Source organism: Falco cherrug, chromosome 10 (genome assembly GCF_023634085.1).
Source record: "Falco cherrug isolate bFalChe1 chromosome 10, bFalChe1.pri, whole genome shotgun sequence".
NCBI classification, from domain to species: Eukaryota; Metazoa; Chordata; class Aves; order Falconiformes; family Falconidae; genus Falco; species Falco cherrug.
Window position 1 is genome coordinate 16,823,609 of NC_073706.1, and position 12,830 is coordinate 16,836,438.

The window sequence follows — 12,830 nt, forward strand, 5'->3', positions numbered from 1 at the left end:
CAGAGCTGGGGTGATGCAGGGAAGGGGTGGCTGCAGGGGCACAACTGGGGCCTTTGAGAGCCAGGAGCAACAGGGACGGGGTGGCCTGGGAAGATTGTCCTCCTGAAGCTGGCTGAGGCTCAGCAGGGCACTGTGAGCCCGGGATTAGCAAGAGCTGGGGAAGGGGGACCTGTCCTGGGACCTGTGTCTCAGGCAGCATCGTTGCGCTGCACTGGCCCTCCCACCACCGTTGCTGATGCTGCGTGTTTCTCTCTGCTCAGCCGTTTGTTTTCCCCTCACTCTTCATCCCTGTTTGCTTTCCCCTTCACCACTCCTGTTCCCACAACCGTCGGCACTTTGGGAGAATCAGGAAAACACCATCCCATGGTGAGGTTTGTGCTGTGCTGGGTGGGAACCTGAGTCAGCAGTGCCCTGCAGAACAGCCAGCAGTATGGATGGGGCACCTCAGTGTCCCATGGCACCGGCTGGAGCATCCCCAGGCATGGAGCTGCTCCCAGTCAGGTGCCGCCCCAGTTCCATGGGCTCTGCCTGGTGGCTGATGGCAAGTGGGCTTAGAGGCACCCATGGTGTGATGAGTCACAGAGAATCCTATGCCAGGAATGCTATGCTCCACCAGGGTGATGTAGCCACAGTGGGGTACATGGGGATGGATGCTGTGTCCCAGTGGGGGTCTGAGCTCTGATGTCTGGCTCCCGAGCAGGCACTGCAGCTCTGGGCAGGGGCTCTCCTGCCAGCTCTGCCCACCCAGCCCCAATACCCACCCAGGCCCCCACAGGTCTGGGCCTGGCAGCATCCGCCCTTGGCCAGCCAAGCTCAGCCTCATCCAGCGCGGCAACTGTAGGGTCCTGGGTGCCTGGTTGGCCCTCCCAGCCTCTCTGACCCCCTGCTGTACCCAGGCCTTGGGGCTGGCAGGGCAATGCCCCTTGCTGCCAGGTCTCCCACCGCAGGGCAGCTGCAGGACAGCTGTGCCATGTCATACCCCGGTGCAGCCGCCTGGCTACTCGCCCTCATGCCTGTTGTCACCCCTTTTGTGGCCATGAGATCAAGCGTGTTTAGTAAACAAGGTGATGAAACAGTTAAGGCAAGAAACGGAGGAGCCTGAGTGTGCATTTCGTCACCGTGGGAAGGGAGTGTGAGTAGCCTGAGGGGTCTGAGAGTGACTCACTGCCCTCCCCACCGAATAAATAGGAGCAGGAGCCCGGCAGCACCCAGAGCAGAGCAGCAGGGACCCGGCACAGCCACAGCCTTCCTGCCACCACCGCGCCATGGCACTCATCCTCCTGGGCCCACTTGCTGTGGGGCTGCTAGCCATCTCCTGCTGCGCAGCCCCTCTCCAGAGCAAGCCACAGATGGTTGTCACCTTCCCTGGGGAGCTGGTCAGCACCCTGTCGGACCTGGAGCTGGCGGAGGTGAGGGGAGTGCAACTCCACAGCCCCCTCCCGGCATCCAGGACCCCGGGGGGCTCCCGGGGTGGCAGTGTGGGGCTGTGGGCTGAGCTCAGGGGCTGCCATCTCCCTGAGACTCGGGAAGTGCCCTGGCTGCAATCGAGCACCAGAGGTGTGCAGTGCCCGGCACTGCCCAAGCCCTCTCCCACCTGGCTCAGCCCCTCCGGCTGCCTTTCCTCCCCAGAGCTACCTGCTGCGGTTCGGTTACACCACAGAGCGGGAGGCAAGGACAGGCAGCAAACACGTGTCCCTGGCCAAGGCTCTGCGCAAGATGCAGAAGCAGCTGGGCCTGGAGGAGACAGGAGAGCTGGACGCTGGCACACTGGAGGCCATGCGAGCACCTCGCTGCGGCGTCCCCGACGTGGGATCCTTCCTCACCTTTGAGGGGGACCTCAAGTGGGACCACATGGACCTGACTTACCGGTGAGTCAGCCCCAGGAGATGGAGCCTGGTGCCCACAGGGCGATGGTCCCCAGGGATGGAGAAGGGCGTGAGAGCCCATGCAGGGCAGCAGCCTCAGCTCAGCCCACTGGCCAGGCCTCGGCACAGCCAGGGCCAAGCTAACACAGTGGCAGCATCTGCTGCCCAGAACCCAGGACAGCATCTGAGCCCTGGCCCAGGGGTGGTGGCTAGCTGCTCTGCCTGGTTGTGCCAGCACTGCTGTCCCCTCCTGGGGTGGGGGCATATCCCCACATGTGCCTGGAGCAGGGTCACTCCTGCATCACAAACCAGGATCTAGCAGTGCTGAACCCCCGCCTGCCCCCGGTAGGGTGGTGAACTACTCCCCTGACCTGGACCCTGCCGTGATTGATGATGCCTTCAAGCGAGCGTTTAAAGTGTGGAGCGACGTGACTCCCCTCACCTTCACCCAGATATACAGCGGCGAGGCAGACATCATGATCATGTTCGGCAGCCAAGGTGATGTCCCACGGGCAGGCAGGGAGCTGGGAGCCAGCTCAGCTGTGGGGAGAGGGCTGGTAATGTGCCTTGTCTGTGGGTTTGTCACCCCACATCTCCCCAGGACGTGCCTAGGGTCCTTCCGCCCCTGCATGTGCCAACAGGCACGGGCAGGCACGCAGGGCATGCGCAGGGCTTGTGTGCCTGCAGATCCGTGCATGTGCCAGGGACATGGGGGCTCCTCTGGTGGGGCCAGCTCTGAGGCTGTTTTTCCCCACAGAGCATGGGGACGGGTACCCCTTTGATGGCAAGGACGGGCTCTTAGCCCATGCTTTTCCCCCGGGACGTGGCATCCAGGGTGATGCTCACTTTGATGATGATGAGCTCTGGACACTGGGAACTGGCTTAGGTAAGGAAAAGCAGGGCCTGGTGGGTTGGGGGTGGGCTGGCGGCACCCGCCTCAGCCCCATTGCTGAGCCACCCCTCTCCCAAGCAGTGGTGAAGACCCGCCATGGGAACGCAAATGGTGCCAACTGCCACTTCCCCTTCACCTTCGAGGGCCGCTCCTACTCCCGGTGCATCACGGAGGGGCGCACGGATGGGCTGCCCTGGTGCGCCACCACCACCAGCTACGACCGGGACAAGAAATACGGCTTCTGCCCCAGCGAACGTGAGTAGTGGCAGCTGCAGCCCCTGCCTGGCCCTGTGGGTGCCGAGGGCTGTCCTCACCCTTCCTCACTCTGCAGTTCTCTACACCAACGGAGGCAACAGCAATGGGTCTCCCTGTGTCTTCCCCTTTGTCTTTGATGGCACCTCCTACAACACCTGCACCACGGATGGGCGCTCCGATGGCTACCGCTGGTGTGCCACCACTGCCAACTTTGACCAGGACAAGAAATACGGCTTCTGCCCCAACCGAGGTGTGAGTGGGAAGGGGGCGCGTGGGGAGGGGGCATGCAGGGTGGCTGGTCCCTGACCATGGTGTGCAGGGTGGGCACCCAAGGGGTCTTGAGGCTGTCCTGGGGTCTGGCCAGTATGGCTGGGGCCAGCCTCACTGACACTGTGCTGCAGACACGGCGGTGATCGGCGGCAACTCCCAGGGGGACCCGTGCGTCTTCCCCTTCACCTTCCTGGGGCAGTCCTACAGCACCTGCACCAGTGAGGGCAGGCAGGACGGCAAACTCTGGTGTGCCACCACCAGCAACTATGACACTGACAAGAAGTGGGGCTTCTGCCCTGACAGAGGTACTGGCCCCGCTGCCCACACTCTCTGTGGCAGGTCATGGTCCCTGGCCAGCGCACTCCTATGGGGGTCATGGTTCCTGGCTGGCATGTTGCATCCTGTCCCGCCGGGTGCTGAGGCTGGTGCTTTCCCCCAGGTTACAGCATCTTCCTGGTGGCTGCCCACGAGTTTGGGCACTCGCTGGGGCTGGATCACTCCAGTGTGCGTGAGGCTCTGATGTACCCCATGTACAGCTATGTTCAGGACTTTCAGCTGGACCCAGATGATGTCCGGGGCATCCAGTATCTCTATGGTGAGCAGCAGTGCCACAGCTGGGCATGCCGGGAGTCCTGCGGTGCTGGGCTGGCCCATGGCCTCATGCCTTCCCCTGTGTTTGTTCAGGTCGTGGCTCTGGCCCTGAGCCCACTGCCCCTGCACCTGTGCCCACCAAGGAGCCCCAGCCCATGCCCACGGAGGCTGGCAGCACCTCCACCACCGAGGAGGAGGAGGAAACACCAGAGCCCACGACTGAGCCCATTCCTGTGGACCCCAGCTGGGATGCCTGCATGGAGAAGAACTTCGACGCTATCACAGAGATCAATGGGGAGCTGCATTTCTTCAAGGATGGGTGAGCAGCAGCACCTGACACTTGCTGCCCTGGACGGTGCTGGGCTGATGCAGGGATGTGGGGGGACACAGGGCTGTGCCGGGGGTGTGGGGGAACATGGGGCTGCGCTGGGGCAAGGTTATAAAGATGGCTGATCTTCCCCACTAGGAGATACTGGACCCGCTCATCCTTCTGGAAGTCAGGCATCGAGGGTGCCTTCTCCATTACAGACACCTGGCCTGGCCTCCCGGCTGTCATCGATGCCGCTTTCCAGGATGTGCTCACCAAAAGGGTCTTCTTCTTTGCTGGTGAGCTCTGCCCCTGCTGCCCTCTGCCCCAGTGCTGCCAGCGTTGCAAGGAGCCTGGTGCTGCCCCGGCACTCTTGGGGCCAGCTAACGCCCATGCTCTCTCCTGGATGCAGGTCGGCAGTTCTGGGTATTTTCTGGCAAGAGTGTGCTGGGCCCCCGGGGGATTGAGAAGCTGGGCATCGGGAAGGAAGCCGGCCGCATCTCCGGGGCCCTGCAGCGGGGCCGCGGCAAAGTGCTGCTCTTCAGTGGGGAGAGCTACTGGCGGTGAGTGGGTCCAGACAGCCACGGTGGTGCCTGAGGTGGTGCCTGCCCTGCCAGCTCCTCCCGGTGAGGGGCTGGGAAGGAGGGCTCCCGGCAGCCCTAAGCACGGCTCTGCTCTCCCCGTAGGCTGGACGTGAAGGTCCAGAGGGTGGACAAGGGCTACCCTCGTGCCACCGAAGATGTCTTTACCGGCGTCCCCCTTGACGCACGCAATGTCTTCTTCTACCAAGGTGAGTGGGGACCTGGCAGGTAGGGGCTGTGTGGTCCCTGGGCTGCTCTGAGCTGTGTTGCCCTGGTGCTGGGCTTGGGGTGCTCGTGGGTGTGGGGGGTGCCCTGGGGCTGGGCATGCCATCAGCCCCAGTGGATCCCTGTGGTGGGGCTGGCTGGGCTGTGGCAAGGGCCGTGTGCCAGGACCAGATCCCCACATAGGTCCTCACATGGCTGGCCTCCTGCTGACCCTCCATTCTATCTGCTTCCCTCCTCACCCAGACAAGTATCACTTCTGCCGGGGCAGCTTCTACTGGAGAATGACACCACGCTACCAGGTGGACCGGGTGGGCTACATCAAGTACGACATCCTGCAGTGTCCCCAGCACTGAGGGCCTGACCAGCTGCCTGGCTCCAGCTGGCACGCTGCTCCCTGCCCACTGCTCCTCACAGCCTGACCCCCGGGGTACCGGGGGCAGCACAGCTGTGGGGCAGCCCCAGTCAAGGTGAGGGCTTTGCCGTCTCCCCCGAAGGAAGGGGCAGGGAGTCTTGGGGTCGCCCCTTGGGAGCTGCCCGGCCCGGGGAGCCCCGGCTGGGGAGCAGGACTCTTGCTGCAGCCGGAATCGTGCCATCGCTGGCAGCACCGGCTCCACTGCGCGGAGGCGTTTGCCTGGTGCAAACCACACATGGATTTGTAACGACTTTGTCTTTTTCCTGTGCCAGCCGTGCCGGGTCAGGCTGGGCTCTGCTGGGAGCTGGTGCCCAGGGTCTTGGCCAGGGCAGGGGTGTCAGGCTCTGCCTTGCTCCTGCCTGCTGCCTGCTGTGCCAACCTCCATCTGCCTGTTTTTAATAAAGACAATTCTTTGGACATGGTCTCCGAGTGCTCCATCAGCTGGCCAGGGCTAAGGGCATCGCCCTCCCTGGGGCCATGAGGTGCCAGCATCGGTGGGGAAGGAGATACTCGGCAGGGGGCTACAGCCAAACCCCTCTTCCTTGAAGGGCTCTGGGATGCCTAAGGGACACTGGGTCCCACCGGGGACGGTGTCCCTTGGTCCCAACATCCCCCCCCCCCCCCCCAGCCCGTCACAGCCCTCCGGGTCTCTCCATCCTCCGGAGCCTCTCCTGCCCCCCACCCCCCCCAGACCCTGGCCCCCCCCTACGCCGGCAGCCCCTGACCCTCCTCTGCACCCCGGCACCCCACCGGCAGTGACAGACGGGCATTTGTCACAGCCTGCGACCCGACGAGTGGCCGGGCCCCCCCGCTGCAGCCCGGATCTCCCGCTACAGCCGGGTCCCCGCAGCGCCGCCCGGCCTGGCCCAGCATGGCCCGCGGAGCCCAGCGCCGGGGCCGGGGCAGGGTGGGGCGGCCGCAGCCCCGAGGCTGTAATTAGCTGTAATTAGCGGTCGCGGCTCCGCGCAGGGCGGGGACAGAGCGCGGCCCCGGCCCGACCCGCCGGGGTCCGGTCCCAGCACCCCCCGTGCGGCGGCGGCGGGGCCGGGCGGGGCGGAGCGGCCCGCGGTCCGTCCCGTCGAGCCGGGCCGAGACGAGCCAAGCTGAGGCTGGCCGAGCCGAGCCGAACCGAGCTTAGCTCAGCCGGGCTTCGTCAAGCCGAACCGAGCCGGGCCAGCTCAGCTAGCCGTGCCCGCCGATCCGATCCGAGCCGATCCGAGCCGAGCCGAGCCGATCCGAGCCGTGCCAGACCTGCAGCTGCGGGGGCGGCGCGGCGGGCGGTGCCGCGGGCACTAGGACCCCGGTCAGCGCCCGGCGGGGCCGCGCTCGGCGGCCGCCGGGGCCCGGAGCCACTTGTGGAGGCGGCGGGGCCATGAGCCGGCGGTTCACCGTCACCGCGCTGCCCCGCCACGGCCCCGCGGCCGCCCGCGGACCCGACCGCGGCGCGGGGGGCGGCCGCCTGGCCGGCCGCGACGGCAGAGGTGAGCGCCCGGGCACGGCCGGCGGGGCGGGTGGCGGGGCAGGGTCCGTGAGGAGGGGTCCGTGGGGCAGGGTTGCGTGAGGAGGGTCCGTGGGGCAGGGTCCATGAGGAGGGGTCTGTGGGGCAGAGCCGGTGGAGCAGGGTCCGTGGGCAGGGCAGGGTCTGTGGGGAGGGTCCGCAGGGCAGGGCCGTCGGGGCACCGTGGCGGGGTGCAGAGTCGCCCCGGCCCCGCAGTCGGTCGGCCGGGCCCCTCGGAGGCGGTGGGGCCCCTCGGAGCAGGGCTGGCGTGGAGCTGCGGGACTCGGGGGACAGAGGTGCAGAGCGGGGAGCTGGGGCTCAGCTGCCTGGGTGGGACCCCTCATTCCCAGGCTGTCCCCTGGCGCTGCCCCTGTTCCCTGGGGATCTCCCCTGCCCCGTCCCTGTCCTGGGGGTCTGTCAGAGCAAGGCCCTGCTCCTACGGCACCGGCAGCAGGATGGAGCCGGGGCCACGGCTGGTGTGTGGGGGGACGGCTGCGGGGTGTGAGGCTGCATGCTGGTCCTTGGGGAGCTATGGAGGATGGTGGGCTACAGTCAGCCCTCAGTGGTGGCAGCCCACCGGGTTGCAGCAAGTGTGGGGTCCAGCAGGCCATTGCCTTGCGCTGCCCAGGGGATGTGGTGGCAGGGCTGTGCTGTCACCAGAGCCATTATTGATCCCAGAAACCCAGACGACAGCAGCACCGTGCTGCGCGGAGCTGTGACCTTGCGCCCTCGGCGAAGGGCGCTGGTGGGAGGCAGCGAGCAGCCGGACAGGCGCCACGATGCCAAGCTGGGCTGTACCCCCGCAAGTGGGCTCTGGCCCCTGGGGCCCCCTGCCCAGGATCCCAGCTGTGGTGGAGCAGTGTGGGGCAGGACCTGGTGGCGAGTGGGTGCAGGGCCACTTGTCGCCCCGCAGCATCTCCGGGCAGCTGGGCCTGGCCCATGGGCTGCATCAGGGCAGAGCAGCCGGTGCTGAGCCGGACCAATGGCTGGAGCCTGCGGCCCTCCAGGAATAGTTTATCGGCTTGGCGGCTGATCGGCTCGCTGGGGGCCAGGCAGGCTAGGTGAAGAGCAAGCCTGGCCCCAGGGGAGCTGGGGTGGGCATGCTGCAGGGGCCACAGCAGGGGAGGCGCAGGGACCGCGTCACTCCCCAGCCGAGCTGTGACCTTGTGCCCTCACAGAGGACAGCCACCGGCCCAGCCCTGCCAGCAGGCACCCCAGCACCGACCCTGTGCTGTGGATCAGCCGCAGCTGTGGTGGGGTGCATCCCAAGGGGTCGGGGCAGCATGCAGGAGAGCCCCTGGGCTGCCCCGATTCGTGCCCTGCATTGCTCCACAACCCTGGGGCTGTGGATGCAGCCTCCCGAGGTGGGTGGGTGGGCAGGGGTGCCATGTGGCTAGGTGCCTGTGGGGCTGGCGTGGGGCTGTGGGTGGCAGAGCTGCCTGTGCAGCTCCCAGGGAGAGATCAAGTCCTGGGTGGGTGCTCGGCACCGCCTGGCCTTTCGCAGTGTCACGCGTGGGGCTGGCAGTGGCAAGGGGCGATGGAGGCCCCAGGACCTCGGAGCAGGAGCAGGTGGGTGCTGCAGCTGGCCGTGCCGCTCGGTGCTGGGGTGGCGTGGGGACCCACCGGGCGGTGGGAGAGCCCTCTGCTCCCGCACAGACGCCGGCGCTGCGGGACCCCCGGTCCCCGCGAGGCCTGTCTCTTGGCGGGCCTGGCCCGGGAGCAGCCTGCCCGGCGGGCTGGGGCCGCGCTGCCCGCGCAGTGCCGGGCTCCGGGGCCGGCTCGCTGCCGCGCCTCCCGGCGGGCCTTGCCCGTGGGCGGCCCCAGGCGGCCGGCGCTGGGCGGGTTCAGCCCCGTGCGGACCCCGGGCAGCCGGGGCGGCCGGCGGAAGGGGGTGCCTGGGGCCGGGCAGGGCGCGGGCAGGGTGCCGCCGCGGGGGCCCGGGGCCGGGTGCAGGTCGCAGGTTGCTGCTGCAGCACGGCCGGAGCCGGGGCTGGGTGCGGGGGTCAGGACAGGTCGGGGCGGACGGCGCGGGGTCTGGGCGGGGGCGGACGGGGCTGGGCGGGGCCTCGCTGCCGCCAGGGGGCGCTGCCGGGACGGCCTCCGACGGGGGGGCTGTGTCCGGCCCCGCCCCGCACCGCCCGCCGGCCCCGCCCGCTGAGCCACCCCCACCGGGGTCTCCCCCGGCACCCGCGGCGTGGGGGGCCGGGCCTTCCGTGGGGCCGGGGATCGGGTGAGCGTCCCCAGGGACCCAGCCGTGCCCCACCCCGGGACGCGGGCCGTGGGGCAGCTGCCCTGGCTCGGGGCGGGGGGGCGCACCAAAGCATCCCTGGCGCGGAGCCCCCCCGCCCCTCCGTGTCCCGAGGCAGCCGGCCTCGGCAGCAGTCGCCATGGCAACCATCCGGTTAAGGAGCCTCTCTTGTTGCCGTGGAAACCGGGTCCGGTGTCATCCCTGCCGACGGCTCCTGATACTGGGGGGGTTCAGCCACTCTCCCAGACCCGCCGTGGGGCCGGTGGCAGGGCTGTGTGGGTCAGGCATGCTGGGGGCACGGGGGGCACCTGGAGGGGTGGGCTTGGGAAGCAGCAGGGACCCCACCAGCCCTGGCTGCCTCCTGGCTGCGCAGCTGCTGCCTGCAGGGATACCCCACTGCAGAGCTGCTGCCCCAGGGGGCCGCGGTGCGAGGTGGGGGCTGGGCCCCCACAGCCCCCACTTGTGGTACCAGGCTCAGAGGGGTGCATGTGAGGGGCAGGCTCAGTGGGGCTGCATGGGTGGTGGGCCAGCCTCCCCTGCCCACCATGCCCTGCTGCCACAGCCCCCCACCCCTCACTCCCCAGACCCCCGGCTCCCTCAGCACAGAGCCGCACAAGACAGTTTCATGGGATACTGGGCGCACTTGGGAGGCAGTGTTAAAAGCACCAAGGGGCCATGCCAAGGAGGGGCCGTATGGCACAGGAGTGTGTGGGGCTGCTCCTGGAGGGGCTGGGGCAGCCCAAACCGCAACTGCCACCTGCAGCACCTTTCCGAGGCCTCTCTGTGCCACCGAACCCATTGTGGGGTGCTCCAGCAGGGTGCCAGGGGCTGAGGGTGCTTGCACAGGCTGTGGGGCCAGGTAGGAGGTGCCGTGTGGGACACAGGACACCCTAGTGCCTCGGTCAGCCGTGCTCCTGCACCCGACCCTTTTGGGAGCAGCCGGCAATGGCTATGCAGCTGCTCCTCAGCCAGCACTGTGCCCTCCAGCCCTTGCTCAGCTGCTGCTGCCCGCCATCGCTAGGGCCCTGCAGCCGGCACGGGGCTGCTCGGGGGCTCCTCAGCTGTGCTGCCTGGGAGCGGGGGCCAGCGGGAGGAGGTCACCCCCGTGGCTCATCCCTGTGCCGGGCTGCCTGGCTGCCCACTGCCATGGTCCTGCTGCGGGCAAGACATATGGGCAGGGCAGCCAGGGATGCTGTGCCAGCTGCGCATGGTGTGGGGCCATGGTGACGCAGGAACACAAGTCCTCCTGGCCTGCCCCACTGCCTCCCTTCCGCTCTTGGCCTTGGGCAGCTGCACTGGCTCCCGACTCCCTGTGGCTCTGCTCCCAGCCCCACAGGACACCATCCCTCCCTCCCTCCACATCCTGTCCCAGCACTGGAGCTGCTGGCAGGTCCCAGCTGGCACCTGTGTCACCTCCAGGCTCTGTTTCTGCTCTGGTGCTGGTGGCATGGCCCTGACCTGTCTGGATGGGGACAAGCAAGACCCTTCTGTCTGGTCGAGGTGCTGCAGGGCATGCTGCTCCTGGGCTCATGGGGCTGGCAGGGCAGAGCAGTGCAGAGCGAACGGTGGTGCAAATCCTCTGGCACAGCCCCAGACTGTGCATATGCATCACTGTCCTCCGTGCTCACTGTGCCTCCAGGCTCCCCTCACAGCTCCATCCTCCTGGGGTCTCTCCTGCCCCAGCTCTTCTTTCTCTGGGGGCTGCCTAGCCTCATGCTCTTGAGCACCCTGCTGAGCCAGGACCACAGGGTCTCCTGTCCAGGCAGGGTGTAGGTCAGGCAGGCTGCTGACGGTGCCCGGGGATCACTGCAGGTGGTGCAGCATGCCAACGGGCATCTCTGCAGTGCGGCCACCCTCGCTTCTGCCAGGCTGCCCACTCCATGCCCTCAGGAGGTTTCCCAGTGCCTCCAGCACATGTCTTGCTCCTGGGAGGTTTCACCACTGCTGGTGACAGGACAGGCAAGGGCTGTGTGGCTGGCTGCTGGGACACCTGTCCTGCCAAGGACTGTGTGGATGGTTTCCCCCACCCGGTCTCTGTGCAACATGATGGGTGCAGGGGGTTCTGGGATGCGCCTGGGGGGCTCTGTGGGGTCTGCAGTGGCACGGGGTGGTTTGCAGGGATGCTTCATGTCCCAGACTGGCTCTGGCTTTTGGGGGTCTTGCACAGCTCAGCAGTCTCCATCCCAGGGAAGGGTATAGAGGCATCACTGGGGGAGTGGTCCAGCTGTGCTGTGCCAACCCCTTGGCCTGGCAGAGGAGCTGCGCAGCTCTCCCTCGTCATTCCTGGGCAGCTTCTTGCAGTTAAGTGGGGCACTGATGCTGTGCCTGGCCCCATTCCAGGATGCTGCCTGGACCCAGGCTTGGGGGCCACTTGCAGCTGATTCCCCCACCATGCCCAGGGAAAGCCATCTGCCTCCCTCCATCCTGTGCTCCTCTGCACAGTGGGCACTGCAGGGTGCCGGGAAAGGGGTCTGTCACCGGGGCTGCAGGCAACATGAGGGAATGGGTACTGCCCAAACCATGCCAAATCTCTCTGCTCCTGATGTGCTGGGGCTGCCAACCCCAGCCCCAGGCCATCATGCTCATGGGCCAGGGTTAGGTCAGTGCTGTGCTGGGGGGTGGAACCCCCTGGTCCTGGCTCTGCCCTGGGGACACCCTCAATGTTCCCACCCCTGCTGGTGGGCCCCTGCACGTGGGCTAAGCAACTGCAGTCAATAGTGTAGCCCCTCTGTGCTGCTGTCAAATCCCAGCCCCTGAAACGGAGCCATAATCCAGGGATTAGGGGATTAGTGGTCTTTCACGTGCTCCCTCCCCCCATCTGTTTGAGCAGGAGAATCCCTCCTGTGCGGAGCCCACGCGCTGCAGCCTCCTGCGCAAAACCACCCTCGTCACTCGCCGTGGCTGGCTGGCCCCTGCACGGCCCCCGGCTTGCTGCCTCTCTGCCCAGCCACGGCTTCTGCGTGTGGGTGGGCTCTGCAACCCCCCTCCAGACCCACCAGGGAGAGTGGCTCTGCCTGCTGCGTCCTGCCTGCAGCCCTGGCTGTGCAGGCAGCATGCGGGGGCCAGTCCTGTCCCTTGGGAGCAGGCCAGCCCCTTGCTCCGGCGCTGGCTCCTGCTCAAGGCCAAGGGATGCGGGGGCAAGGGGATGGTGCTGCTGTGGCTGGGCAGAGGCAGCCCCATGCCATGACCGGCATGCAGGGTGCTGGGCAGGGAGGGTTGGGGGGGGGTCAACCAAGAGGGTGGTGGCAGCGCTCTGCCCGCACTGGGGCAGCCCCCGAGCTGCCCACCCTGCCTGTGGTCTGATCTGCGCCATTTGTGACAGGGCTGGGGCTGTGCCGGCATGGTTCCTGGGGGATGCTGGGCCTGGGGGTCCTGGCTGCAGCAGGGCAGGGGCTCTGGCTGCTGGCAGGATGTATGTGAGGGGTCTGAAGCCTTCCCACCCCGCAAGGTGAGGGCTGGGGAGCTTCTGCGCTGCAGAGAAGCTGGCCCTGTACCAGGAGAAAGTAAACAATTAATTACAGCCGTCAAGAAGTAACTAACGCCAGCAGGCTGTCATGATCTCAGCCTGCTCCGGAGGAGATGCCGGGAGCTGTAGCCAGCTCCGGCTCTGGGATCCTCCCGGATTAAGTGGGTAAGAGAAAAGAGTGGGGCTGCAAGCAGCCCTGCAGGGTCCTGCCAGCAGCCCC

At 67.2% G+C, this 12,830-nt stretch overlaps 2 protein-coding genes across 3 annotated transcripts in view; both read left to right on the top strand.

Annotated features, from left to right (window-relative positions):
- Positions 1-1,179: 1,179 nt before the first annotated feature.
- Positions 1,180-5,815, top strand: MMP9 (matrix metallopeptidase 9). The gene is made up of 13 exons (XM_005444827.4): positions 1,180-1,409; positions 1,630-1,868; positions 2,215-2,363; positions 2,623-2,751; positions 2,839-3,012; positions 3,089-3,262; positions 3,414-3,587; positions 3,722-3,877; positions 3,967-4,192; positions 4,340-4,479; positions 4,593-4,743; positions 4,867-4,970; positions 5,230-5,815. The coding sequence occupies exons 1-13, from the start codon at positions 1,266-1,268 to the stop codon at positions 5,337-5,339; spliced, it is 2,070 nt and encodes a 689-aa protein (XP_005444884.2). The 5' UTR covers positions 1,180-1,265; the 3' UTR covers positions 5,340-5,815.
- Positions 5,816-6,478: 663 nt separating this feature from the next.
- SLC12A5 (solute carrier family 12 member 5) overlaps positions 6,479-12,830 on the top strand; it is a 34,308-nt gene continuing 27,956 nt past the window's right edge. For both annotated transcript variants that reach the window (XM_055722045.1, XM_055722046.1), the window contains exon 1: positions 6,479-6,879. In XM_055722045.1, coding sequence (XP_055578020.1) covers positions 6,771-6,879 — 109 coding nt within the window. In that variant the 5' untranslated portion in view covers positions 6,479-6,770. The remainder of the gene's footprint in view (positions 6,880-12,830) is intronic.

Excerpts from the sequence above, each read along its gene's own strand:
- MMP9 (XM_005444827.4), top strand. The coding sequence starts at position 1,266 with ATGGCACTCATCCTCCTGGGCCCACTTGCTGTGGGGCTGCTAGCCATC. Across the intron at positions 4,193-4,339 it reads CTGCATTTCTTCAAGGATGG|GAGATACTGGACCCGCTCAT; the intron begins GTGAGCAGCAGC and ends CTTCCCCACTAG. Across the intron at positions 4,971-5,229 it reads CAATGTCTTCTTCTACCAAG|ACAAGTATCACTTCTGCCGG; the intron begins GTGAGTGGGGAC and ends CTCCTCACCCAG.